The sequence below is a fragment of the Palaemon carinicauda genome, chromosome 21 (genome assembly GCF_036898095.1).
Source record: "Palaemon carinicauda isolate YSFRI2023 chromosome 21, ASM3689809v2, whole genome shotgun sequence".
NCBI classification, from domain to species: Eukaryota; Metazoa; Arthropoda; class Malacostraca; order Decapoda; family Palaemonidae; genus Palaemon; species Palaemon carinicauda.
The window spans coordinates 55,859,777-55,886,763 of NC_090745.1; the positions used below are offsets into that span (position 1 = coordinate 55,859,777).

Consider the following 26,987-nt stretch of genomic DNA (forward strand, 5'->3'; position numbering starts at 1 on the left):
AGGATTTTAGTTCTTTATTTTCTTTAAGTTTGATCAGCTTGGGCCAGTCTTCCATTGATATTGTTTTGGTTTATTCAATTTTATTAGCTAGTTCCTCTTCTAATTTCCGTTGTTCTGGGTGAAGCTCTGTTTCGATATTTCTTGGTAGCTTGAATGGAGTGTGGTTTCCATTTCTTCTTGCAAGGCTGCTTGAGTCTTCTGTGCCCGTGCTAGAGTTTGAAGAAGGGGAGCCTGGTGGTTCTGGTGTTGCTTTCTGCACTTGTGTTTCTTGATGTCTCTTATCCTGCCTGGCTTGCCTTGGGGTTGTGGTGCTTTGAAGTGCTGGTGGTAATGGTCTATGCCACACTTGATCGTTATTTTCCTTAGTATTCCCCATTGTCATATCCAGGGGCTCCTTTATGGGGTCTTTGTTTTTTTTTTTCATCATTTCTTTAACATCATCCCTCATCTTTTGAATTTTAGCTTCATTGAAGTGTTCATATGAAAGAAAATTAATTTCTGGGGGGTGAGCTTCGATCTAGATATACCAATCTTATTTGGGCAGTGATGATGGAATATTCTCTGCCACTCATTGCATCCTTTTCTTTGTCTGGTAAACTTTTCTTTGGCATAATCTATTGCCCATATCAATACCCATTTTTTTTGTCCCATCTACTTTTTCTGTATTCTGTATTCTTGTTATTCACTTCTCTTTCTTCGTCATCATTCTTTGCTTTAGTCTTGGCTTCATTTTTATATTTTCTATTCTTGAGAGTTATTTTGAAATTTGTTAATAGTCTCGTGGGGGGGGGCATCAATTTTTTCAGGTGGTAAATCTGACTTTATTTTTTCCTCGAAAGCTTGGTTTCTTCGTCTGCCCCACCCCTCATACCTTGAGTAGGTGAAGCAGGAAAGGAGCACTTTCTTCTCCGCAAGGGACCATTTAACACTGAAAGAGTCTGTTTTTCCTTTTGGTTCCTTGCCTTGATGGTTGCTGGGGCTCAGGATCAGGATTCTGCTGATCTGATTGGGATCCCACCGGGTGCTTGATGTAGGGATTGAAGTTGCACCATCGCTCTCAACAACCAGCCTAGTGCAGTGACAAGTTGAGGGGACCGTTTTATCCTGGTCAGTACCCTTCCAGCATCTGTGTTTATTGCTTGACATCTTTGTTTTCTTGAGTTCCTCATTGCCCCTGGCTTCTTATTTTATGCAAAGCTGTCCTTAACTTGATTGTTCAAAGTGAGGGGGTGCCCCCATTTGCAACCTGAGGGATGCGATGGATGGCCCGAGCAGAAGGCTCTGTAAGTGGCAAAAAAATATGGATAAAGTGGAACCTATGCTTAAAGTTGTTACTTGATCAAAAACCCTCCTTTTCGTTTTATAAATTACAGGGAGACATATCTCACCCAATTTACTGTTAATGAGAATAATAAAATATTTTACAATACTACAATTAGGTTCTTTCATGTACTGAAAAGTTCCTTTAGACTTGAACCCAGATCATACTATCACTTTCTCCTGTAAAATCCAGGGCATCACATCAGCAAGGTTATTTGAGTTACCCATTGAACCCACCTACTAAAGCACATTCTTGCTGTGGGTGTCACGGCAGTGTACAGAGTTCATATACTACCTAGTTCCGTCACCCTGTATGTAGATATAAGGAATAACCCAAAGAAGACCGAGCAGGTGATAGTAATTTGTTAGCTATTTAGATGTTTATTGTGTGATTTGATTCTTAACTACTTAGATGATCGTAATTTTTCTGTTATTTACTGAGCTCTTTTATTTGTTCTGGTTCTAAACCATATATTTTATATGAAATTTTGTGTATTACGTTTTTAATTTATAGGTAAATAACTTTCAGAAACATAATGGCAGGTCTCTGTAGTTCCATTTGTATAGGTGTCATGAGAATTTCATTGGATTTAGTTATATCAAGCAAATATTTAGACATTATTATTCAACAATATGAAACCCCAATAATATAGCTGATCAAATCAAGGAGAGGAAGAGAAAGAAAATTAGATGTTTCAAGTGAGAACTGACTTGATATCTGCCGAGTGAGTAGATATGCCTCAACTTATTATAGCCCTTTTCTTTTCGGGAATATTATTGTTAAAGTGAATAACTTAAGGGCTAAGGTTTCTGATAAACATACCTTATATCTCCAAGATCCCCCATTGGTTATTCGGATCCTAATTATAACCCTAAGAATGTTAATTTATAGAACAGGAGACCTACTAAGTCTTTCAATTTTAACAAATAGACTAACTAGAGGAGACATGACATGGTTTCTTGATTAAATGTCCAAACCTTTAAATAACAGTGCATGTCAATCTTTTGAAACAGTCAATCATCGAAATTTCTGTTAGAATCTTTAGGCGCTTTCTGTGTGAAATATATAATGAAGTGTGTGAATTCCCACATCAGATGTCTAGGAGCCAACACTCTCACGCCAACAAAGAGAAACGTACAATGTTGTGGTTTGTAAACCATCATAGACGGCATATATATATATATATATATATATATATATATATATATATATATATATATATATATATATATATATATATATATATATATATATATATATATATATATATATATATATATATATATATATATATATATATATATATATATATATATATATATATATATATATATATATATATATATATATATATATACATATATACATACATACTAGACTTTTCAATAGCTGTACCACTTCAGTGTTTAGCGCTACGCCTAGCATGAAATAGTACACCTCGACTGAGTGCTGGACAATAATTAAATGTTAGGATAATATCACAAGAGCTTGATAATGAGCAGTACTATATGGGTTGAGACATCCTAAATCTGCCTGTCGACCTAATTTTAGAATGAAGATCGTTCACTTAAGCAAAATAAAGTTCCCTTCTGTTGTATTTGTTACAATCAACCATCCACGACTCGGTTTCTTCATCTCAAAAATTCTTTAAACAATCTGGCTGGAGTATGAAATTATTCTAATTACGTCTGAGGGAGGGTCCCAAATGAGTCTATATAGAGTAATATGGAAATTAATCAGATAAATCAATTTAGACTCTAAATAACGTGTTGGAAAAGGTAAATAAATTGAAAATGGGTTTAATGAAAATTGGAGATTGGCTTAGAATTTTTTTTTTATAATCTGAATAATAATAATAATGATAATGATAATAATGATAATGGTAATGATAAAAATAAAAATAATAATAATAATAATAAAAATAATGATAACACTATTAATAACAATAATTTTAATGATATTGATCAACCTATCCCACATTTAGTCACACAAATTATACCATTTTTCGATAAATAATAGCTATCTTAAAATAAAGGTGTTAGTCAAACCGCATTAAACATGGCAGAAACCTTAGACAAATAAAAGGTATACACGGTTATCTGGTGAACAAAAATGTTAGTCAAACAAAATATAACATGAAGGTGACCTAGATAGAAAGAAGACATACTCGATTATCCCGTGAATAAAGGGGTTAGTCAAACAGCATTAAACATAACAGAAACCTTAGATAAATTGAAGGTGTACTCGGTTATCCGGTGAATAAAAAGGTTAGCCAAACAACAAAAAACATAAAGGGAACCTAGATAGAAAAAATACATCGTCGATTATCCCGTGAATAAAGTGGTTAATCAAACAGCATTAAACATAACAGAAACCTGCGATAAATAAAAGGTATACTTGATTATCCGGTGAATAAAAAGGTTAGTCAAACAACAAAAAACATAAAGGGAACCTAGATAGAAAGAAGACATGCTTTATTATCACGTGAATAAAACGGTTAGTCAAACAGCATTAAACACAACAGAAACATTAAATAAATAAAAGGTATACTCGGATATCCGGTGATAAAAAGGTTAGTCAAGCAACATAAAACATAAAGAGAACCTAGATAAAAAGAAGACATACTCGATAGTTCCCTGAATAAAATGTTTGGTCAAACAGCATCGAACATGACAAAAACCTTTGATAAATAAAAGGTATACTCGGTTATCTGATGAATAAGAAGTTTAGTCGTACAACGTTGAACATAAAGGGAACTTATAAAGAAAGATGACATACTAGATTATCCTGTGAATAAAGTGGTTAGTCAACCAGCATCAAACATAGGAGAAATCTTAGATAAATAAAAGGTATACTCTGTTATGCGGTGAATAGAAGGATTAGTCAAACAGCATAAAAGGAACCTAAACAGAAAGAAGACGTACTCGATTATCCAGTGAATGAAGGGGTTAGTCAAACAGCATCAAACATAATAGAAACCCTAGATAAATAAAAGGTATACTCGGTTATTCAGTGAATAAAAAGGTTAATCAATCAACATCAAACATAAAGGGAACCTAGATAGAAAGAATATATACTCAATTATCCCGTGAATAAAGGGGTTAGTGAAACAGCATTAAACATAACAGAAATCTTAGATAAAAAGAAGGGATACTCTGTTATCCAGTGAATAAAAACGTTAGTCGAACAACATAAAACATAAAAGTACATAGATAGAGAGAAGACACCATATTATCCCGTGAATAAAGTGGTTAATCAAACAACATTAAACATAACAGAAACCTTAGATAAATGAAAGGTATACTCTGTTATCCGGTGAATAAAAAGGTTAGTCAACCAACATAAACCATAAAGGAAACCTAGATAGATAGAAGACATACTCGATTATCCCCACAATAAAGAAGTTAGTCAAACAGCATTAAACATAATAGAAACCTTAATAAATGGAAGGTATACTCAGTTACCGGTGAATAAAATGTTTAGTCCAACAACATAAAAGCTAAAGAGAACAAAGATAGAGAGAAGACACCGTATTATCCCGTGAATAAAGGGGTTAATCAAACAGTATTAAACATAACAGAAACCTTACACAAATAAAAGGTATACTCGGTTATTCAATGAATAAAAAGGTTAGTCAAAGCGAACCTAGATAGAAAGAAGAAATACTATATTATTCCTTGAATAAAGCGGTTAGTCAAATTTAATTTAACATAACAGAAACCTTAGATAGATAAAAGGTATACACTGTTATCTGGTGAATAAAAAGGTTAGTCAAACAACATAAAACATAAAGAGAACCTACATAGAAAGAAGGCATACTCGATTATCCCATGAATGAAGTGATTAGTCAAATAACATGAAACATAACAGAAACATAAGACAAATAAAAGGTATCCTCGCTTATTCGGTGAATAAAATGGTTATAAAGGCAACTTAGATAGAAATAAGACATACTTGATTTTCCCATGAATAAAGGGGTTAGTCAAACATCATTAAACATAACAGAAACCTTAGATAAATAAAAAGTATACTCGGTTATCCGGTGAATAAAAATGTTAGTCAAAAAATATAAAACATAAAGGGAACCTAGAGAGAAAGAGGACATACTCGATTATCCTGTGAATAGAGTGGATAGCCTAACAGCATTAAACATAACAGAAACCTTAGTAAGGTATACTCGGTTATACGGTGAATGAGAAGGTCAGTCAAACACTATAAAACATAAAGGTAACCTAGATAGAAAGAAGACATACTCGATTATCCCGTGAATAAAGGGGTTAGTCAAACAGCATCAAACATAATAAAAACCTAGATGAATAAAAGGTATTATCGGTTATTCAGTGAATGAAAAGGTTAGTCAATCAACATGAAACATAAAGGGAACCTAGATAGAAAGAATATAAACTAGATTATCCCGTGAATAAAGGGGTTAGTCAAACAGCATAAAACAACAGAAACCTGTGATAGGTAAGAGGTATACACGGTTATCCGGTAAATAAAAAGGTTACTCAAACAACATAAAACATAAAGGGAACCTAGATATAAAGAAGACATACTCGATTATCCCGTGGATATAGTTCAGTTAGATAAAAAAAAAAAAGTTTACAAACACGAACCTTGCGGTAAGGGGTCAACGGCCTCCGTGTTTAAAATCCAACTTAACAATATTAAAACTTTGAGACCAAAAATTCCTGACATTTCCTGACAAGTATGTCCATTATTCCTGACAAAAACTGACAAAAATAAACGTTTTTCCTGACAAAGCTTTATCAAATTAGAAATAAATAAATGTTTTTTGCATGAAAACCACACAGGGCACACCCCAAGCCAGCTTGACATATTCTTGGTGTTTTAAATTGTACTGATAGGTAGCTATATGCTTAATAATAAACTAACACCAGAAAATGACTAGCCCCTGCCATTGTTTTCATTGTTTTTTTTTATTTCTTAAACAAATATGAATATAAAAGATACAAAAACAAACTGAGTAGCCTTTTTCAAAGCAACAATTTTCACATTAATTCCTAATATTTCATGAAAATAGGTGCAAAATAAGTATAATTTACAATAAAAGAATGGTCAGTTGGTCGAATGCTGGGGCAAAGCTCTTGCATAATCACCACAGAACAAGCTCATGAACGGACTAAAGAACATCTCTTGTCAAGAACTAGTCAAAGGTAACTTCATCAACAACAAGATCTGGTTGTGGTGAGTTGGTGCAGTGGAGGCCTTTGCAATTACCACACAAGTTTGAACAGTGAATGCCATGTTTCCTGCAACTGCATCTTGCTGTAGTACACCCTGAAGTACAGCTACACCTAATTATAGCCAACAAATTCACTGGACCACCTGGCAAGTCAGTCTTGATTGGTTGTAATATACCATCTGAAAGTTTCCATCCCCCCTTGTCAGGTTTTTGCTGGTTTCTACCTTTCCATTCCTGAATTTGGGAGTAAACTCGAAGGCTGTGGAATTTCGTAGCTGCTCTGGTTGGTGGCAATGATTTGGCCTCATCATACATTGAGCTCTTTGCAACCTTTTCCTTATAGCGCCTCAGTCGGAGATGATTGTTGTTTTCCCCATCATTACCATTGTACAGGCACACTAAAACCTTCTCCCCAGCTTCAATAACCTCTTCTGCACTGCTATCCTTGCCAAACACTTCTGCCAGTTTGAGGAAATTTCTATTGTTCATCACCTTTCGAAGGGACACTGCCTTCCCAATTCCATGAACACTGGTTGTAGAAACCAATAGTGGATGAAAAGAATGTTGGAACAGACCACAACTCCCAAAGATTTGCTCATCCCTTTGATGTTCCAGACTTTCACACTTTTTGCACTAGCTTTTGGTTGTGGCGTGAAGTAGATGTTGTAACCATCATCTCTGTTGGCATGATAACATAGAAGGACCAATAGGTCAGTGTCATCATCTATCAAAACGGTTTTTCCTGTCTGTGCCAGTTCTAGAGCAGTCTTCACAATCAATACATCATCGTCTCCAGATGTATGGAATACTTTACAACCTGCTTCCTCCAAACTCTTTCCCAGCAATTTGATGAACAATTGTTCGTTTTCTTGATTAGCTAGGAAAACATCCTTTTTTAATTTGAACATCATTAAAGGGGTAAGTGACACATTAACACCAACAGAACCTCCTGCTTGGTGTCGGTGAGTCGCGTCTTTAATGGATGGACCACTTTCATACCCATCAAAGACAATGCATGCTTTTCCATATCTAGTTGTGACATATCTGCGGTATTGGACATAGATCTGATACTGGACATTTCGATACCGGACATTTTGATACCGGACATTTCGCTACTGGACATTTTGTGACTAGGATTTTTCGTTACCGGTCATTTCGATACCCCTATATATATAAGGCATGAAATCAAATTATAACTATAAGTAAAGAGTTAAAAGTACAAATAAAAAAAAACTATACAGACTAAAAGGATTTATTTTGTAAAAAAGATACAAGTCTAAATACATAATGAGACAAGCAACAATATTATCTAGTTAAAAATGTTTAATGTTATGAGCAATGCCACGAAGATATTGGATTTTATTTGCAGGGTCATACTGTTCTAGCAATTTTCTTATACGCTGATTGGCGTCCCTGTATTTTTTTTTTTTGGAGGTTACGCTGTCTCCACGATTGAGATGTGCAATTCTTGTTGCACTGAGAGCCTCTTCACGTTTTAAAGCAGTTATAAGGGACCAAATATTAGGATGCACATTTGTCACGGAGGTTCTTAGTGCATTATGGAATCCTTCAACATAGTTATTTGTGCGTGGCATACCATTTTCAGTGCGTTCATGAACATTCCATAAACGAATAGGGAAGACTGGCTCGACTCTTCGCCTTCGTTGGCCACGACCTCTCACTCCTCCAATATAATATGTTTCAAAATATGAAACAAGCTCTTGGGGAAAATCGTCGTCATCAGTTAATTCCTCGAAGCCATCAATAACATCGTCAATGGGAAGGAAAGCAAGTGCCGATAAACATCTCACTTTTAAACTAAAATCATCATCTTGGTGATATTGCTGTTTAAAACCTATTGTTACAACTTGTTTGTAAACATTTTGTGAGAGGTGAAATAGGCAACAGGTAACATCTGAACTAGGAAATATATCTAATAAACTATTGATGGCCGCTTTTTCAAAATCCATCATCACAGTGGCTGGTTCGACATTATGCAAAAGTTCTTTTATAGTAGTAAATAGTCTATTGTAAGTATCTTGTGTCTTATTTGGCAGTAAGGCGAACATTCTCGGAACACTAATGTCGTTGTCTTGAATATGTAAAGTGTACAGTTGATAATAAATAATTGGGCTACACTTAAACGTTCCATCTACTGCCCAATTTTTAACTCTTTTGATGTCACTAATTGCAGAGTCAGTTGCAAATATCAAAATTCTTTCAGTATCATGTTCACCACTGTCAAACTGTAGCCACTTCAAACCATTATCAAGGTAACAATACTGATCAGGAATTAAATAACCATGCCCTTCCTGAGGTATAGGCGGTACATTATCTTCTACTTGTCTCCAACGTCTGATACTACGACTCAATGATGATACTGAAGGTAATTCTGAAATAGCACATACATTCATACTTTGGGCTTCTTTACATATTATAGTCCGAGGAGCATCTTGTGTAGATCCTGACATTATTTTCATTTGATGATGTGCTAATTTTGATGCCACTCTTGCTGCTGTAGCACTGTGATTATGCTCGCCTACACTCTTAACGATTTTGTTGTCACCATCACCAACATAGGTATGTACACGGGCTTTACACAACCTATTTTCGCACTGCCAATATTGCTTGGAACCATCCTTATTAGTTTTGTGTTTATCATATATATAGTTCACATCATCCACTAATTTCTTTCCATTTTTAGTTGAAGCAATTAGACGAGGCATGGGTGATACATATATATATATATATATATATATATATATATATATATATATATATATATATATATATATATATATATATATATATATATGTATATATATGTGTGTGTGTATCCGCAAATGCAACAGCCGTAGTTGAGAGCCAAGCGTTAGTAGTAGACTGAGAGTGATATATATATATATACATTTTCAGGTTCCGATTAATGTTTATGCAGTTAAAAAGAATATTTAGACAACCAATTACAAGACAGTGTGGCAATTATTTAAACAACCAAATACAAGAACTTTATGGCAATTATATAAACAACCAATTACAAAAACAGTATGGCAATCATTTAAACAACCACTTGCAAGAACTGTATGTCACTTAAAATAAACTCCAATATATTCGCGTACCCACATATATATAGTGGTATCGAAATGACCGGTAACGAAAAATCCTAGTCACCAAATGTCCAGTAGCGAAATGTCCGGTATCAAAATGTCCGGTATCGAAATGTCCAGTATCAAACTGTCCGGTCACCAGATCTGATCAAATGTGTGACCTTTTTGCCATGGGAGGCGTTGAAGTAGTGCTACACCATCTAAGAGATACTGTGGATTTGAAGACTTTGGACCTTATTGTACAGGGGGAAGTCAGTTCCCATATTGCGTCTGCCAAAGCCGGTTTTTTTTGCCTCTCGCGATAGTCCGAAAGAATAAAAAAGTGCAGCTGGGTAACCACAAAGCCCATACTGGAAATGTTCTTGCTGATGCTGAGTTGAGGGTTCATTGGTAGATAGCACACACAGTCTCTGGAATAGGAGTTGTGGATCAGTTTCAACTGCTTCATCTTTACTGAGCGAAACTTTTGACCCAAGTGTAATTGCCTGATCCTTTCTTTTAAAAGTGTACTCGTGGACATTTTCTCCAACCATTGAAGCTATGATTGCCTCTCCTATGGAGTTTGCTCTGTCCACATTCACCTTTTGTCTCCAGTTACTCCACTTGAAATGCTCTAAATGGACCGATCTTCTGTGAAAGGGTCATATGTCTGGAGAAACGCAAGGAGCTTCCATGTATCCCTCATATTTCGCTCTTTTCTTGCTGAAGTAGCCTCCTGGTGCTGGTCACTAGTGCCATAACGAATGCCTGCATTATAAACTTGATTTCAGTGCACGCTGGCAGTGATAGCGTCCAAACCAATTGTTGAATTTTGTCAATTCCTCTGCCATGAGTAAGACCTCCAGACGTCTTCATCCTTCTCATTAAGCACCTGCTCAATAACCAGATCCGTTGACAAGCCAGCCCAGTAGCGTTCACTCCGTCTAATCACATGGAATCCTTCAGAAAATTTCTGATACACTTTAGGATGGCTTTTCGGCAGCCCCTCCATTTGCTGCAATTACAAGTAGGCCGACTTTGCATAATAGGATGTGTCCTGCTGCAGTGAATATTAGCAGCATTTTCCTTACAGTGTCAGGGTACAATTCCCAGTTCCCGGTGCGCTCTGCCTTGATAAACAATTGCAAGATCTTCACCATATCAAGGTATTGAATCCACAATTTTGCTGTTTGCTGGTCAACCATCGCATCCTTCACATGGTTGATTCTCTGGGAAATCCTGGTCACAGACTCTGATGACAGAACATTATCCAATGTCTCAGTCCCATCAAGGAGACCTTTCAATAGCCCCTGAGCTTCCTTCAGGTCTGTATTTTGAGGAAATGACTCTTCTGCATCAGTGTTGGGATGATCATCTTCAGTTACATGTGAAACTGACAAATCATAGGCTTTCGCTAACAAAATAGCTCTGAGAGCAACATCAACTAAGAAGTGAGCACGAATGGCTCTTGCAATTGCTTTGCCACTTAGCATGTGCTTGACTGTGTTTTCACCATACACAAGTTCAAAAAGTTCTTGCAATCCAGAACTTATCATCAAACTCATCTGTGTATGGAGCCCACCGAGTCGTAAGACAAATGATTTCGGGGGACTGGAACTAGGCTGTGACTCGACTATCATCTTTGCTCTGTACCAAATTGGCTGATCCAATTTTAGAATTGGTGTAATGTTGTTTTTCCTGGCTAAATCACTAATGTAACATTACGTTGAATATACACAGGTTGGGTTACCAGGGTCCATGTCGATCATTGGCAAAAAACTGTGGCTGATTTCCCAGGATATGTTCCTTTGTGCACTGACTGCATAAGGCCTGACCATGCGGGTCTGGATGGATGTAAAATTAGTGAAACCTCCCAAAGGATGTCAACATTAGCTGTGGAATCGACAACTTTCTTGGTCTGGAGCTCTTTAAATGTCACTGGTGGTTTGTTGGTGTGCTGTAAATTTAGGTATTTGATGTTGATCCTTATAACCCTTATTATATCTTCTGAAAGGACCTGAATCGTTGGAACTGGTTTTGCTTTAACTTTCCCAAGGCGTAAAAGATGCTATGATGCCCATACTGTGGAATGTGTTGAATCCATCAATACTCCATACATTATGGTCCACATTATCAGCTATGAACTGCGCAAATTTAGTTTCAACGGGGGAGACAGTTTCAGCGCCATGAACAAGAGCGGCACTTCTTTCGAATTTCTGGACTTCCGAGTAAGATGAAGAGAAGCCATGCTTATTCAAAGTGTCAATTAAGAATTTCCATCCAAATTGGTCATGCATTTCCACTGCTAAACCAAACAGTAAAGGTGCAAGGAGAACTCTGGGTCTAGCAGCCTGCATTATCGTTTGACCATCTCATGCAAGTTTTGAATCATTGTCTTTGCCTGCAAATATCTTCCTGAGAAAGATAAACAATGTTTTAGGAACATATTCAAGAATCGCGTCCTTTTCAAGATCATTCTTAGACGGATAATATTCTGTACTTGTCTGGATACCTTTGTCATTCTTGATAAGCTTGGATACCGTCTCTATGATTCTAATGGCCTCTGATTCTGAATTGTCTGTTGAGCGGCTCTGTGCATAGAATTCATGGAGAATACATTTTGTTGTACTTAAGAATGTAACAACATTATGTTTACCATTGATCTCAGTCACAATGATTTTGTCTTTGAAATGTTCTAGCAATCGATATTTCATGTATGAGAGACTGTATGGTTCAAAGCCAGTGTCCTCGAGAATTTCCTCCATTTTTTTTAACAAGATCGACAATGGTGCGTTGCTCCTCGTCATTTTGCTGCAAATAATTAGCAACTTCCAGAAATGCCTGCTTTCTCTCGGAATCCTCTGGTCTACCAAGGTTTTGTTTCTTAGAAGAATCAGCAGAAGAGTGTGACGGAGCCGAGAGAGGAGTGTGAACTCAAAGGCAGATTGAAACGACTGAGTTCACACTCCTATCTCGGCTCCGTCACATTGGTGACCCCGGAGTGACCCGCTCCTCCCGCCTCCCCCACCCTCCACCTCTCACCGTTACTATGACGCTGTCAACGCATACCTTCTGCAGCAGTACTCACCGTCGCCAGCCGCCCGTATAGCAACGCCTTTTCAGCTCTCTCAACAACCGTTTGGAGACCAAAGGGCTTCGCTCACCCTCGGGAAAATGACCAGTATCACTCGCCTGCAACCTGCCGCAGACAGCTCTCCTCGTGAGGTGAACCTGCTTCGTGCCCTTATGGACAGCCACTTCATGACCTTCAAAACCTCCATCAACGCCTCCACTCGTGACGAAGAGGACACCTATTCAACTTCAACTGAAGCTGACTTGAATGCTGTAGGACATACACGCCTATGAATGCCGTAGGACATACACGCCTATGAACGCCGTAGGCCTATGAATGCCGTAGGACACACACGCCTATGAATGCCGTAGGACACACACGCCTATGAATGCCGTAGGACACACTCGCCTACCCCGTGACGAGCCGGAGCGGCAACAGCCACCCATCATCCACCACTCGCTCCCACCCAAACCAACGACTTCTACAGCCACTCATTCTCGCTAATCGGCACAGTTTTTACTACTACCTCTCCAGATTCAGGGCACCTATTTAACATGTTCAGTATGTCATTTTTAGAGGGGGAGCCATGTACCGAGTCACACCCTTACTCGGCGCCGTCACATTGGTGTTTCCCTGAGGGCAAGCGAAAGGACTTGAAGTGGGGTCCCCTTCAAGAAGCGGCCTTCTGCAATGCAAAGAAGGCCCTATCAACTGCTGCGGCTCTCACTTTTCCTCCGTCACAAGAGAATGCCTTAGGAATATTTTTATTGGAATCAAAATTTGCAAAACATGTTCTGTGATAACGTGCTTCTTCTGAAAGAAGGTCAGCTACATAACCTATTCTACCTTTAACAGTGGATGCCCAGCCATCATTTTTTCGGACTTTCTCACAAACTTTTAACACTTTGTTCTTAAACTCAATAGTTTCTACATGGGAAACATCAACACCTCTTTTTTTTCTATCGGATTTTCCTCCAGAACCACAAAAAAGACAATATTCCTTAAAGTTAAACACACACAAAGAGCAGCTTACATGGGATGGCATTTCATCATGAGTGGACCTGTTTTTAAAGTCAATTTCTATGTATTTGGGGTTGATCCAACCCTGTCTGCATTTCTTGTGAAGACGTTGACCAATCTGAATTATGATCTTCTCTCCACGTTGTTCAGAAGCTCTGTTAATGGAATCGATTCCCTTCTGGCTGACGATGAATGTTTCTTCATTACTGGACAGTTCATTGTTGCAAATATCACATTTGTCAGCATCCATAGTTAGTGGTACTTCACTCTGGCCAACCTGAAATTAGAATATCACAAAATATTAAGCTCCTGCAGTAATGCATCAAAAGAGACAGAAATAAGGCATAAAAAGTTATAATTATATTTAACTTTATGAAAATTTGGTTTTATTCAATTTCACATTGCTACATTTGGTATTTTTGAAGTATTTGGTATTTTGGTAATTTGTATGTATGTATATATATATATATATATATATATATATATATATATATATATATATATATATATATATATATATATATATATATATATATATATATATATATATGTGTGTGTGTGTGTGTGTATGTGTGTGTGTGTGTAAACTATATATGCATATATATATATATATATATATATATATATATATATATATATATATATATATATATATATATATATATATATATATATATATATGTATATGTATATATATACATATATATATACATATATGTATATATGCGTAAAAATCACAGGAAAACGTGATGCTCAGATGCATTTTCCCTGTGGTTCTTCTGCATATGTATGTATATTTATATATATACATATATATACAGTATATATATATATATATATATATATATATATATATATATATATATATATATATATATATATATATATATAGTAGAATAAGTTACCCACTAGCGGGCAAAAGTCTCATACCAAAACCCTGACATCGATTTTCTCAACAAATTTTCTACGAATTTTCTCGACACCCTTGACCCCTTTCCGCAAGGTTAATTTTGGTAAACTTTTTTTTTATCCGAGAGAGAGGTTAATCATACCCAATATCCAAGTTAAAACCTTTGTTAGCAATTTGTTTGAGGTTCAGCCAAAAAATCAGCTAGATTGACTGTACTAATAGAGGGGTTAGTCAAACAGCATTAAATATAAATGAAACATATATGTAAAAGGTATACTCAGTTATCAGGTGATTAAAAAGGTCAGTCAAACAACATTAAACATAAAGAGAACCTAGATAGAAAGAAGACATACTTAATTATCGCGTGAATAAAGGGATTAGTCAAACAGAATCAAACGTAACAGAATGATATGCCTAGAAATAAAACACTGGAGAGAGATGAAAATGAAATATATACATATATATATATATATATATATATATATATATATATATATATATATATATATATATATATATATATATATATATATATATATATTCTAATGCTCAAATCATATTCAAGATTAGTAAATAATTTATCCTAGTATACGCTGCTTAAATAAATAAGAATCATTTCATGTAGACAACTAATTATTTCAGTAGAAATTAACCTGTCGTCAACAAAGAATCTAAGTAGATGGGATAGAAAATAGAAGGTAACTAAAATAAATGATGCAAGAAACAAACAAGAAAACAGAATTGTTAACTAAAATGAATTATGTGAGATGAATAGAAATAAAAATCAAGCATGAAGATAATTCCTCACATTCTGGCTGGAAACAAAAAACGGAAACCCTTGCGAAGCTCTAAAATAAAATTCTATTGTGTTGTAGGCTGTGATAGACCTATTCATGTACATTATTTTCTGCTCAGCAATGAAGTGAAATTTAACTCCAACCACTAATGATGACCCAGTGATGCAATAAGCTGGTGCAATATATTGTTTGTTATAAGTGAAATATATTTTTATGATAATGACTTACAATAGCTTTTATTGAAAATTTCCTTTCAAAATATCACCTTTCGCTACGTACCTATCACAAAATTATATCCTAGCTTCATTATCAACCACTCATTATCTCATGAAACCTTGTGCTTACCAGCTTCATTTTTCATAGCTCCTTGAGCTAGGTCGTAGCCTATAATTTTTCATTACATCTTGAGCGAGGTTGCATCATCTTTCATTGCTCCACTACAAGCATTTTGGTAATTTTCCTGTACTTATAATGTTTTCACATTGATTGCTATGTCGCAGTCAATATAGCATACATCTTATAACCGGATTAAGAAGTTAAAAAAAGAGTGAAATAGAGCGAAGAAAAAGTAAAATGACGTGTAGTGTAAAAACTACTATTACGCCACTTGCTCTGCAACACCAAAACATCTTTCCTGACAAACTCATCTTGACTTTAACCTTTTTGTATTGGTTGCATACTGTCTGGTGATTTCAGTATATTACTCACCTGTAAATGAGTGAATAATTATTAGTAATTATCCAGGGGATTCCATCTGCGTTGACAATTTTGGGTTGGTTATGTTGAATCAAACGCAGGTGTATATACATAACCCTTTAATGTATAATAAGAGTCTACATTACTCTTGGCTCTGGGGTTCCGACAACCAACTCCCAACTGAGCGTCGAGCGTCTCTTAAACAAATCTCAAAAACCAAAACATAAAAGCAAACATAGAAGCATCGCTCTCAAAAGACTAAAATCCTTCTGTAGTACAAAAGTATAAAGAATCACATCTTATCTGTGAGGGGATTAATAAACGCTTGAACCCTAATATCAAAATACATTATTTCAGTTATGTGCATTCTTAAACGTGTTTTATCAGTGCAATATGATGCAATGTTGCGCTCAATACACGTAACATTTGAGGTAATACAGTACATTATTACAATAATACATAACAGTATCCCCCTTAACTTGACGTAAAAATCTTTATAAATCTAATCTCTCGGGGGGCTTTCCTCTATTAATCCTATTAGGAAGCACTCTAACCTCATCTTGTACTGGTACATGAATTGGTTCTGAATTTACTTTTGATGTTTGAGCATCTTGGTTAATATTTAACTCATTTGATCTAACTACTTCTGAAAGTTTTCCGTCTCTAACATTCACATGGTCTACTGTATTTCTGTTTAATGGCTGTAATTGATCAACATGACGTTTTACAATATTTCCACCAACTTGACCATCATAATGTAAATTTCCTATCTCTCTTATAATCTCTTTTGGTACCCACTTCTCTGGAGTGTTGTATGATCTTACCATGACATCAGATAAAGGTAAAAAATGTCTTCCCTTTGGTAGATTTTCTACTTGTTTGTACCCTTTTCTTCTAAATCACTTTGCAAAGTTGGATATAACAAATCTAACTTACACCTGATCCTCCTCCCCATCAACAAATTTGATGGTGTCACGCCTGTTTTGCTGTGTGGCGTTGTTCTATAAGACAATAAAAACTTTGATACATGCAAAAATATATTACCTGAATTTGCTTTTCTACACTTCATATTGTGTTTAAATGTTTGAACAAACCTTTCAGCCTCTCCATTGGTAGAGGGATGATACGTTGCTGAAAATGCATGTTTTATTCCATTGACGTTACAAAATTCTTTAAACTCTTGTGAGGTAAATTGTGGACCATTATCTGTAACAATTCTTTCTGGAATACCATGTGTAGAAAAAATTTGCATTAACTCTTTTATTGTGACACGAGACGTAATTTTCATCGGAAGGACTTCTGGCCACTTACTGTAAGCATCTACTATCAAAAAACAATTATTTAAAGAAGGACCTGCAAAATCTATATGCACTCTTTGCCATGAATACCTGGGTAACTCCCATGGGTGCATTCTAGCAAAATGAGGATTGTTCTGTTGCATAGCACAATTCATACAAATCCTTATATAAGATTCCACATCATTATCTACACTTGGCCACCATACAAATGTTTTTGCAATTGACTTTCATCTTGCAATACCTTGGTGATCAGCATGTATTTCAGACAAAACCTTATTCCTCAGTGAACCTCTCATCACTATTCCTTGTGTTACACTCAGTTCATACCATATATCCTTATAGGGTTTACAATTTTCCTCTTTTCCACATAAATCCCTACCTGTCATTAAACTCTCTAAAACCTTACTAAGTACTGGGTCTCTCTTGGTACTGTGTGCTACATCCTTTGCTGTAATGGGTACATCATATACATAAATTAACAGAATACTGTCATCATACTCTTCTGGAGCTTTGTCTACTGGTAATCTAGATAAAGCATCTGCATTACCCATCTTTGACGTTGGACGGTATTCTATATCATAGTGGTACGCGGCTAACATAATTGCCCAACATTGTAGTCTTGGAGCTACCAACGTAGGTAAACTTGCTTTTGGACCCAATATTGCTAATAAAGGTTTATGATCTGTAACAAGTGTGAATTTTTTCCTACCATAAAGATACATATGAAATTTCTTAACTCCATACGCTAATGCTAAACCTTTTTCTATTTGAGAGTAATTCCTTTCTGCATTGTTCAATACTCTAGAAGTGAATGCAATTGGTTTTTTCTGTTCCAGCTGGCATTACATGAGATAATACTGCACGTAAACCTATGTTTGATGCATCACATACTAATTTAACTGGTAAATCCATTTGATAATTTACTAGGAATGTAGGTGATGTTATTTCCTGTTTGATTCTTTCAAAAGATTCCTGACACATTTGTCCACTTCCATTCTACACCCTTATTCAACAAATTATACAATGGATGTGCAATTGTAGACAAATTCTGAATGAAATTCCCATAAAATGTTATTAAACCTAAAAACGATTGTAATTCCTTAACATTTTATGGTACTTTTGTTGATTGTACAGCTTTAATCTCTCTTTAATTTTGTGAATACCCTTTCCATTACTTACAAAACCTAAGTATTCCGCTGAATCAACTTCTAAAATACATTTGCTCTTATTTACTTTAATATTATGCTCCTTCAACTTCTTCAGAACTGTGCGCAATCTTTCTCTATGTTCTCTTGTGTCTTTACCAGCAATTAAAATATCATCTATAAAAATGAATACTCCTTGCATTCCTAAAAAAATCTTATCCATAGTTTGTTGCCATATAGTTGGACTACTTTCAACTCCATAAGGTAATCATTTTGGCCTAAACAAACCTAAGGATGTATTTACTGTACATAATTCTTGTGAACTTTCATCCATGGGAAGCTGTTGAAATGCTTGTCTTAAATCTAACTTAGAAAAAACATTGAAATCCTGACATAGTTGCAAACATGTCTTTCGGATTTGGTAATGGAAGTTGAGCTACTTGCAGTTGTGGATTCAACATTACTTTGTAATCTCCACATAACGTAACCTGACCATTTTCCTTCACAATAGGTAATAATGGAATAGCCCAATCTGAATATGTAACCTTTTCCTATGAACATTCATTTTCTAATCTCTTGATTTCTTTTTCATAAGCACTTTTCAATGCATACGGTACTGGTCTGGGAGCACAAAATCTAGGAGCACTGTCAGGTTTCAAAACTAAAATTTCCTTTGAGTTCTTTATTATACCTACTTTATCTTCAAATACGTCTTGAAACTCTGATATGATATTAACCACAGACATTTCATTTTTATGTTCATCTTGTCTACCTGTAACCTTCAAAATACTAGGTCTATCTAATTTTAAATACTGTAGCCAATCCAAACCTAGCAAAGTTTGTACTTTACCTGTTACTACTGTTAATGGCATTCTCTCTAATTTCTGTTCTTTGTACTGTACTTCTACGCTCGAAGCACCTATTACCTGAATATCAAAACCATTATAACCTTTCAAAACTCTATTTGTACCTTCTAATAACAAATTAGGAATGCTTTTAGCTGTTTTCTCAGACATAATTGATACATCGGCTGCTGTGTCAACTTGCATCAAAATTGGTATACCATTTATGATTACGTCTACCACGATATGCATTTTTATTGACATAATTTATGCGAAACGCAAAATAATTTTCTGACTTATCCTGATTATCATGAACATATTCCGCTTTATTCTCTTGACCAATAGTATCAACTGTAGCATTTATTTTCTTTGGGTACTGTTTAGGGAATCTACAAGCAGTAGGCCTGATTCTGATATTGATGAACATTAGTGTTGGACACTTTTTTATGACTAAGCTTTGACATATTCCTTCTCTGATTCTCATTGTTTTTCCACTTGGAACCTATTGTACTAATTTTAGAATTTTCCATTCTATTGCTTGTAGAACTTCTTATTATGTTCCTTTGCCAATTTGATGTTTCTAAAGCTCTGCCTATTATCAATACCTTTTCTAATGTTAAATCTTTGTCTTGCAATAATTTCTTTCTTAGCTCTTGTGATGTGCAATGTGCAATAACTTGATCTATGATAACATTTTCTAACTCTAGAAATTCACATGAAACAGCTAAATTCTTCAGTCTAGTCACAAATGCATCTAAACTTTAATTTTCTTTCTGATATGCCTGTGCTGTAAATTGATACCTTCCAAAAAATTTATTGACCTGAGGAGCAAAATATGTGGTAAGAGCCTTAACTGCAGCTTCACTTGTGTCATCTGTAGGCTGCAATGTCGTAAACACTTCCCGAATTTCTCTACTTGCTGTATGAAGTAATAATGCCTTCTTTTGGGCATCCTTCATATTCCCTAATACTTCTAAATAAATCTTAAATTCCTCACACCACTGTTGCCATCGTGTTGCAACAGAATTGGGTTCAGCTGTGATGCTAAATCGTTCAGGATGTTCAATTTCAAGAGGCATTTTGACTGCTTACCTTAATTAGGTTAGATTTCTGTTCCAAAGTCACCTTGTAACTTCCTACCTTTTTTTGTATCCTACCCAATTTAAAAATTCACTTTGTTTTCTTGTTTTGTTTGATTGTGTTTGATGAAATTCCTCTTGTCGGCTGCATGGCAAATCTTCATTGGGCTTTTTCTTCTGCTTCTCTTGCAATAATTTTTTCTTCTGCTTCTCTATGATCTCTGTGTGTATTCGTCATCAGGTCGTTGCCAATTTTGTATTGGTTGCATACTGTCTGGTGATTTCAGCATATTACTCACCTGTAAATGAGTGAATAATTATTAGTAATTATCCAGGGGATCCCATCCTCGTCGCCAATTTTGTATTGGTTGCATACTGTCGTGATTTCAGCATATTACTCAGCTGTAAATGAGTGAAAAATTATTAGTAATTATCCAAGGGATTCCATCTGCGTTGCCAATTTTGGGTTGGTTATGTTGAATCAAACGCATGTGTATACATAACCCTTTAATGTATAATAGGAGTCTACATTACTCTTGGCTCTGGGGTTCCGACAACCAACTGCCAACTGAGCGTCGAGCGTCTCGTAAACAAATCTCAAAAAGCAAAACATAAAAGCATCGCTCTCAAAAGACTTAAATCATACTGTAGTACAAAAGTATAAAGAATCACATCCTATCTTTGCTTTAACCCATATATCAAAATACATTATTTCAGTTATGTGCATTCTTAAACATGTTTTATCTATGCAATATGATGCAATGTTGCGCTCAATACACGTAACATTTGAGGTAATACAGTACATTATTACAATCATACATAACAGACCTTCCCACTAACCTGTTGCATTCTTGAGCTTTCACCTTTGAACTCTATATCTTCAAGGTGCATCTTTGTTCATCCTTCTAGTTTAAAAATGATAAGGAGCGAGCCTGATGATAAAGGTAATGAATATTCCAAAAAAGTATTTATTTTCATCAATCAAGAAAAAATTTTAAGAATTCTTTACAACCTAATAAGATGCTGTAGAAAATAAAGGAATTTTATAAAAGATGGATTTCAAACAAAAATAGAAGAGATGAACCAGAAATTAAAGAAAAGAAAATCCAGACCTAGATGTTGAGGAAGACGTCCCCAGCCTTCATACAAGGAAAATCTATCTTTTATAATTTATTATTCAATCTCGTAACATTATGAATTTATAGATTTGAAACTATTGCAACGAACACTAGGGATGGTAGTAGTGAGCAATATATTCTGAAATTGCAAATTATATATGAAAATATAATTAGACTCAAACACTTTGCCACTTCTTTGAATTTCAAGTAAGAAAGTATTATTTCAAGTAAGAAAAATCAAGGGAAAGAAATGACACTTAAAAAGAAGAAAGAATTCAAGACAGGAACACATAAAATAAAACCTAGCAACAAAGAGTAGCTTGGGCAACTATGTTAACATATAATTGAGGGTAATACTCTGTTGTAAATCAAAGCCTTAGTGTAAGTCGGAATTAGGAAAATTATATGACCAGTTTTGCAATAAAGAATCTCATCCGCGTATTTTTACAATTATAATAATACACAGTATACAGTAGTATCATATTGAGTGTTAAGTTATGTGAGATTTATATTAACGATTTTGAAAATTGTGGTAAAGTAAAATTTCATTTGAAATGGACTGAAATTTACCATTGTTGTTGTTTTTTGTTTTTTTTGGTGGAGCTGAAAGAGATAGGATTAAAGTTGTGAATTGTACACCTTTGTTAAGGAGTTATGAAATTAGAATTGGCATATAATCATTTGCCATATACAGTAGTATCTTTTTGATAAATTAGTTGTTTTCATTCATGAGAGAAACCTTGAATTTTTATAGTACGAGTAATCACACAAATTATTAGCTAACATTATTCAAATGCTGTTTAGGAATGGTTTAGTTTTGATTGTATTTTTTTTTCAACAGGTTGGAGAGGTGATAAATAGTGTGCACCTGGCCGCTATTAGTACCCCAAGCCTAGAAACCACTTTAACAGATTTGGCATCATCCGCTTTAGTGTGTCTAGAGAAGATCTGGAGAGATAGCAAAGTCATTGAAAGTGTAAGTCTCATAGATATTTCTATAATTCTGTGTATTAATGAATAAGTTTGATCTGAGCATATTATCCGTTTTTGTATTGTTTATTGGTTTTTTCTTAGGTTTGAAGTTATGGGTCTATTGAACTTTACTTTGATACTCTGCTTGAATATTTTTTTCTTTGCTTCTGGTGAATTTTTATTGCAACAATTTTGCTTATGATATTGGAAATTACTATTTACAAATCACTTGTACTTTCATTTCATACTTCAGTAGGTGTTAGTGTAGGTGTAGGTTTATATGTATGTGAATGTGTTTATGTAGGTTTAGTTGTAGGTGTAGGTGGAGGAGTAGGTGTAAGTGTAGGTGTATGTGTTAGTTTATGTGTATGTGTGAAAAATCATTATTTTTTTTAGATCTTTTTTTTTGGTAATTCAAGTAGCCAATGTTTAGCACGATAAAATATAAGACAGATTCAATGGTTCACTCAGGAAACTCAAAGTAAAATTTGAATTAATACATTAATTCTTAAATGTTACTCATACTCTTTTCATAATAAAACACCAATTTACGGTATTTCTATGAATAATGAAATATAGAATTTTAGGTAAAGCAATGACTACATAAATACAAAGACCCACTTTCATGCGTCTGTCATTTATATGTGAGGATCCTAGCATTAACACTTCAGGTTGACTTTATGTAAAGACTTTGTTAATTAACAAAGTTCTGTATTTGCTGTATTAATACCTCGACAACAGTCATAAACCCCTGTAAGATCGTAATAGTTCATTATTTAAAGGATAAGTACTGTAGTTGGATACAAAATTACTTAAGAAAAAGTACCTTAGATCTGAAATATACATTGTGTCCCCTTTATAAGAAAACCAATTTTTCAAATAAGGCTGGTCACTATACACAAGTTAACTAAATTAAATGTTAGTATTGGGCTTTCTTTGCCTCTGGAATCTTATCAGTAATGAAATTAGGGCTCAGATTCTAAAATGAAAACCCCATCTAGGGAACTGTAAGGTACAAGAGCCTTTTGTAGTATATGCATTTCTTACTTCTCCTGCTGTTGAAAAATGTAAATTAGGTATGAGAAGGTCTTACACAATAATTCACTTTTGTTTATTGATGGATGATCCCTCGGATTATGTAATGGTTTTCAAAGTTTAGAAGTGAAGATGTTGGGAAGGATTTGTGTAGAAAAGGCCATCCCACTTACTTTTCTATCTCGTGCAAGATCGCGTGCTTTGTGAAAGAATGGCATCTTTATAAGGTAAAAAACTCGGGAATACATAAGGATTTAATTTTGATTATTTTTGTACTAGGCATTCATGATTAGGCTTTTGACATCAGTGGGAGAGATGTCTGCATTCGGAGTTGCAATCCGTAAGAAGTTAAAATTTCTTGGCTTTTAGAGCACAAAGTGCTCAGGAGTATTATGTACTATTTTATTTAAGTAACTTTCATGATTGCCCAAATTTTAGTACTGTTTGTAGTGAATATTAATGGATGGCGAAGGAAGGCTCACATTGAATTTACCATTGGTTAAACAACACCCCCTGAGGGGCGAATCCAGGATCTTTTGAAGGGTGCGGTCAGACCTATAAAAGTATGATAATTGCGAACGAGCGTAGCGAGCAAAGGCAATCCGGTCTGGGCCCCCTTTCCCCAGAGGAAATTTGGAATTTGATAATCTCTCTGATCACTACTGAGACACCCCTGAAGAGCACAATCACACTGGATTTGTATATCATTTTTTTTTAAGAATTATAGGTCATATTTCTTGACACAGTCTAAAAGAATGAAAATACTATCAGGCAACATCAATTTTGGTCTTGTGTTTTTCCCAATTTTGAGGAGTATAATAGCGAGTCCTTTTTTAAAGTGCAATTCACTGCCTATCTGAAAACATATATTTATTCTATTATTGTGGTGTAAAACAAAACATATTGAGATAAAGTAATTGCCAAAATGTGGAATTAAAAAAATAAATAAATAACTAAATCAGGTATTTCATAACAATTGAATATTTACTTTTTCTCGCATTTTCTCAAATTCTTTGGCTTGACTGAATCACAAACTCATGGATACTATTAATGATCATATCTGAAATCACCAGAATAAAACCATTTCGAATTGTTTGTACAGCTTTATTGTTCGTGAAATTCAACAAGGATATTATAGGAAAACTTTGTTCAATCTTTATAAAAAAAAAAAAAAAATTTGCAAAATAGCCTTTCTCGTTATAATTTGAAGGTAAGACTGGGATGTATTATCAATGCAAACTACAAAAATCTTTGCTACAAATTGAACATTTTTATGGCTTTTCTTTTATGTGAATTCATCAATCTAAATTGCTACTCTGACAGTAGCGTGCTGTTGAAGAGTTTTCTAGGGTGTGCTTCGATAAACTCATCAGCAATATCTGTCAACTCTATTTCGACGTTGTAGTTGCTTTTCATGAGAGTGAGAGCTGAGAGTTGACTGTCGGTCATCTCATAACTGAAAATGACTATGGCTTTGGCTGACGTGACTAGTAACTTACACCCAAGAATCAACAATCAACAGTGTAGGTATGTTGTGCCAAGCATCTGCATCTGCATACAACAACGTATCCATGGTAGTCCATTCAATCTACCTCATTTTCCAAGTGAACCTCAAACTAATTGTAATAAAAGGTTTCTCTGCGGAATATTGCTTACTGAATTGTCCTCTATCAAATGATTAAAAAGATTTCCATGGTCACCTTGGGGGAAGCTGGTTAAAGGCGGCCATATTTAAAAATGGCCGCCAATTTCTTCCTCTTCAATTAATAATGGTTTTGTGACTCTGGCTTATAAAACTCCAACAGAAAAATAGTTATTTCCTTTTCATTACTATTTTAGAACATAATTATTAGATATTATCTATCATTTGTTGTAGTTTTGGTTTCCCTGTGATATCTGAATAGGCCCTAACATATGCCACATAGCTATTTTTTTCGATAATCAGGGGAAAATTATATTTTTCCTTTAAGAAAATTAATCCTTTTTGTCCTAATCAGCTATTTCATACTTAGAGCAACATATAAGGCCTGTATATAAGGATTTTCAAAATCATTAACAGAAAAATGAACTGCATATGCAATAAGCATTAGTACAGACATACGCCGGCCAGCAAACTACAGAAAACACCGAAGTTCCCATAAACTATCGTCCAATTTTGTTAATTTCACGGTCCATATCTGTTTTTTTTTTTTAGGTCAATTTATTAAATGAACATGTTTCGGCCCCTCTATTTTGATTATGAATGCAGCTGCTGCATTTGTATATACAGTTATTTTTACATGTACTGTAATTATTAACTTCAACAGTAAATTTTTTAAACTTCATGAAAAGTTTCTTTATTTGTACCGAACTGCATGTAAGATAAACATAAAAGATAATCATTATTGCATAGCATGATATTATGAATGTTGATTATTCAAAATACAATAGCACAGAACTAATAACCAATAAGTTCACTTTCGTCAATATCAGGCTGTGTGGAATTGGTGCAACGGAGACATGTGCACTCACCAAATCAATATAAACAATCGATGCTATGTTATATGTAGTTGCATCTTTTTGTATTAAATTCAGTTATACAGTTACACCTAGTGGTTGCTAATAAATTAGAAGGGCTTGCTGGCATGTCAGTCATAACAGGATGCAGTTTGTCATCTTTTTGCTTACAGTCCCCACATAAGCATTTAACTCGTTTTCACCCTACCCTTTTTTAATTTGGTAAAAGGCTCTGGGATTGTGGAATTTGGCTGCTGCTTTTATTGGTGGCAAGGACTTGGCCTCAACATATTTTGAGCTCTTGGCTACCTTCCCCCTAAAACGTTTTAATCAAAGAATACCTATGCTTTCATTTGGTTTGCTGTTGTTGAGATATACCAAGGTATTTTTCTTCTGCCTAATTCACTTTATCCTTATTGGCCACGCCTTCTTGACCAAACTCCTGTCAGTTGACTGAATCATTTCTTTCATTAACGTTTTCAGAGCCATAGTCCCACCTTATCCATAAACTCTTCTTGTGGAATCATAACCTAAGGTAGCAATGATGAAGAGAATTTTTACACAGATGACATATATTAAAGCTTTCTTTGTCTCTTAAGATATTTCAAACACCCCTCCTCTAGGTATTCCCCTTTGGTTCTGGTTTGAAGAAGATATTGTGATTATTAGTAGTAGATTGATAACAAAAGGGTACCAACAAACTAGTATTATTATCCATTAGTAGTTTTTTTTTATTGCAGAGTTCATGCTGGTTTCAACTATTAAAGCATCTGCATCAACTCTTGTATGAATAACATTACATCCTGGTTCCAACAGGGCCTTCTCTTGGCAAGTTTATGAAAATTTGCTTAGGTTTATTTTATTTCAAAACTGTTTTGGGGGGAACATTACCA

General features: G+C 34.9%; 1 protein-coding gene across 1 annotated transcript in view; it reads left to right on the forward strand.

The window, feature by feature from the left end:
• LOC137614911 (diacylglycerol kinase eta-like) overlaps positions 1-26,987 on the forward strand; it is a 773,025-nt gene that overhangs the window by 586,074 nt on the left and 159,964 nt on the right. Inside the window, exon 17 of the mRNA XM_068344565.1 lies at positions 22,433-22,567. Within this exon, the coding sequence (XP_068200666.1) occupies positions 22,433-22,567 (135 nt within the window). The remainder of the gene's footprint in view (positions 1-22,432; positions 22,568-26,987) is intronic.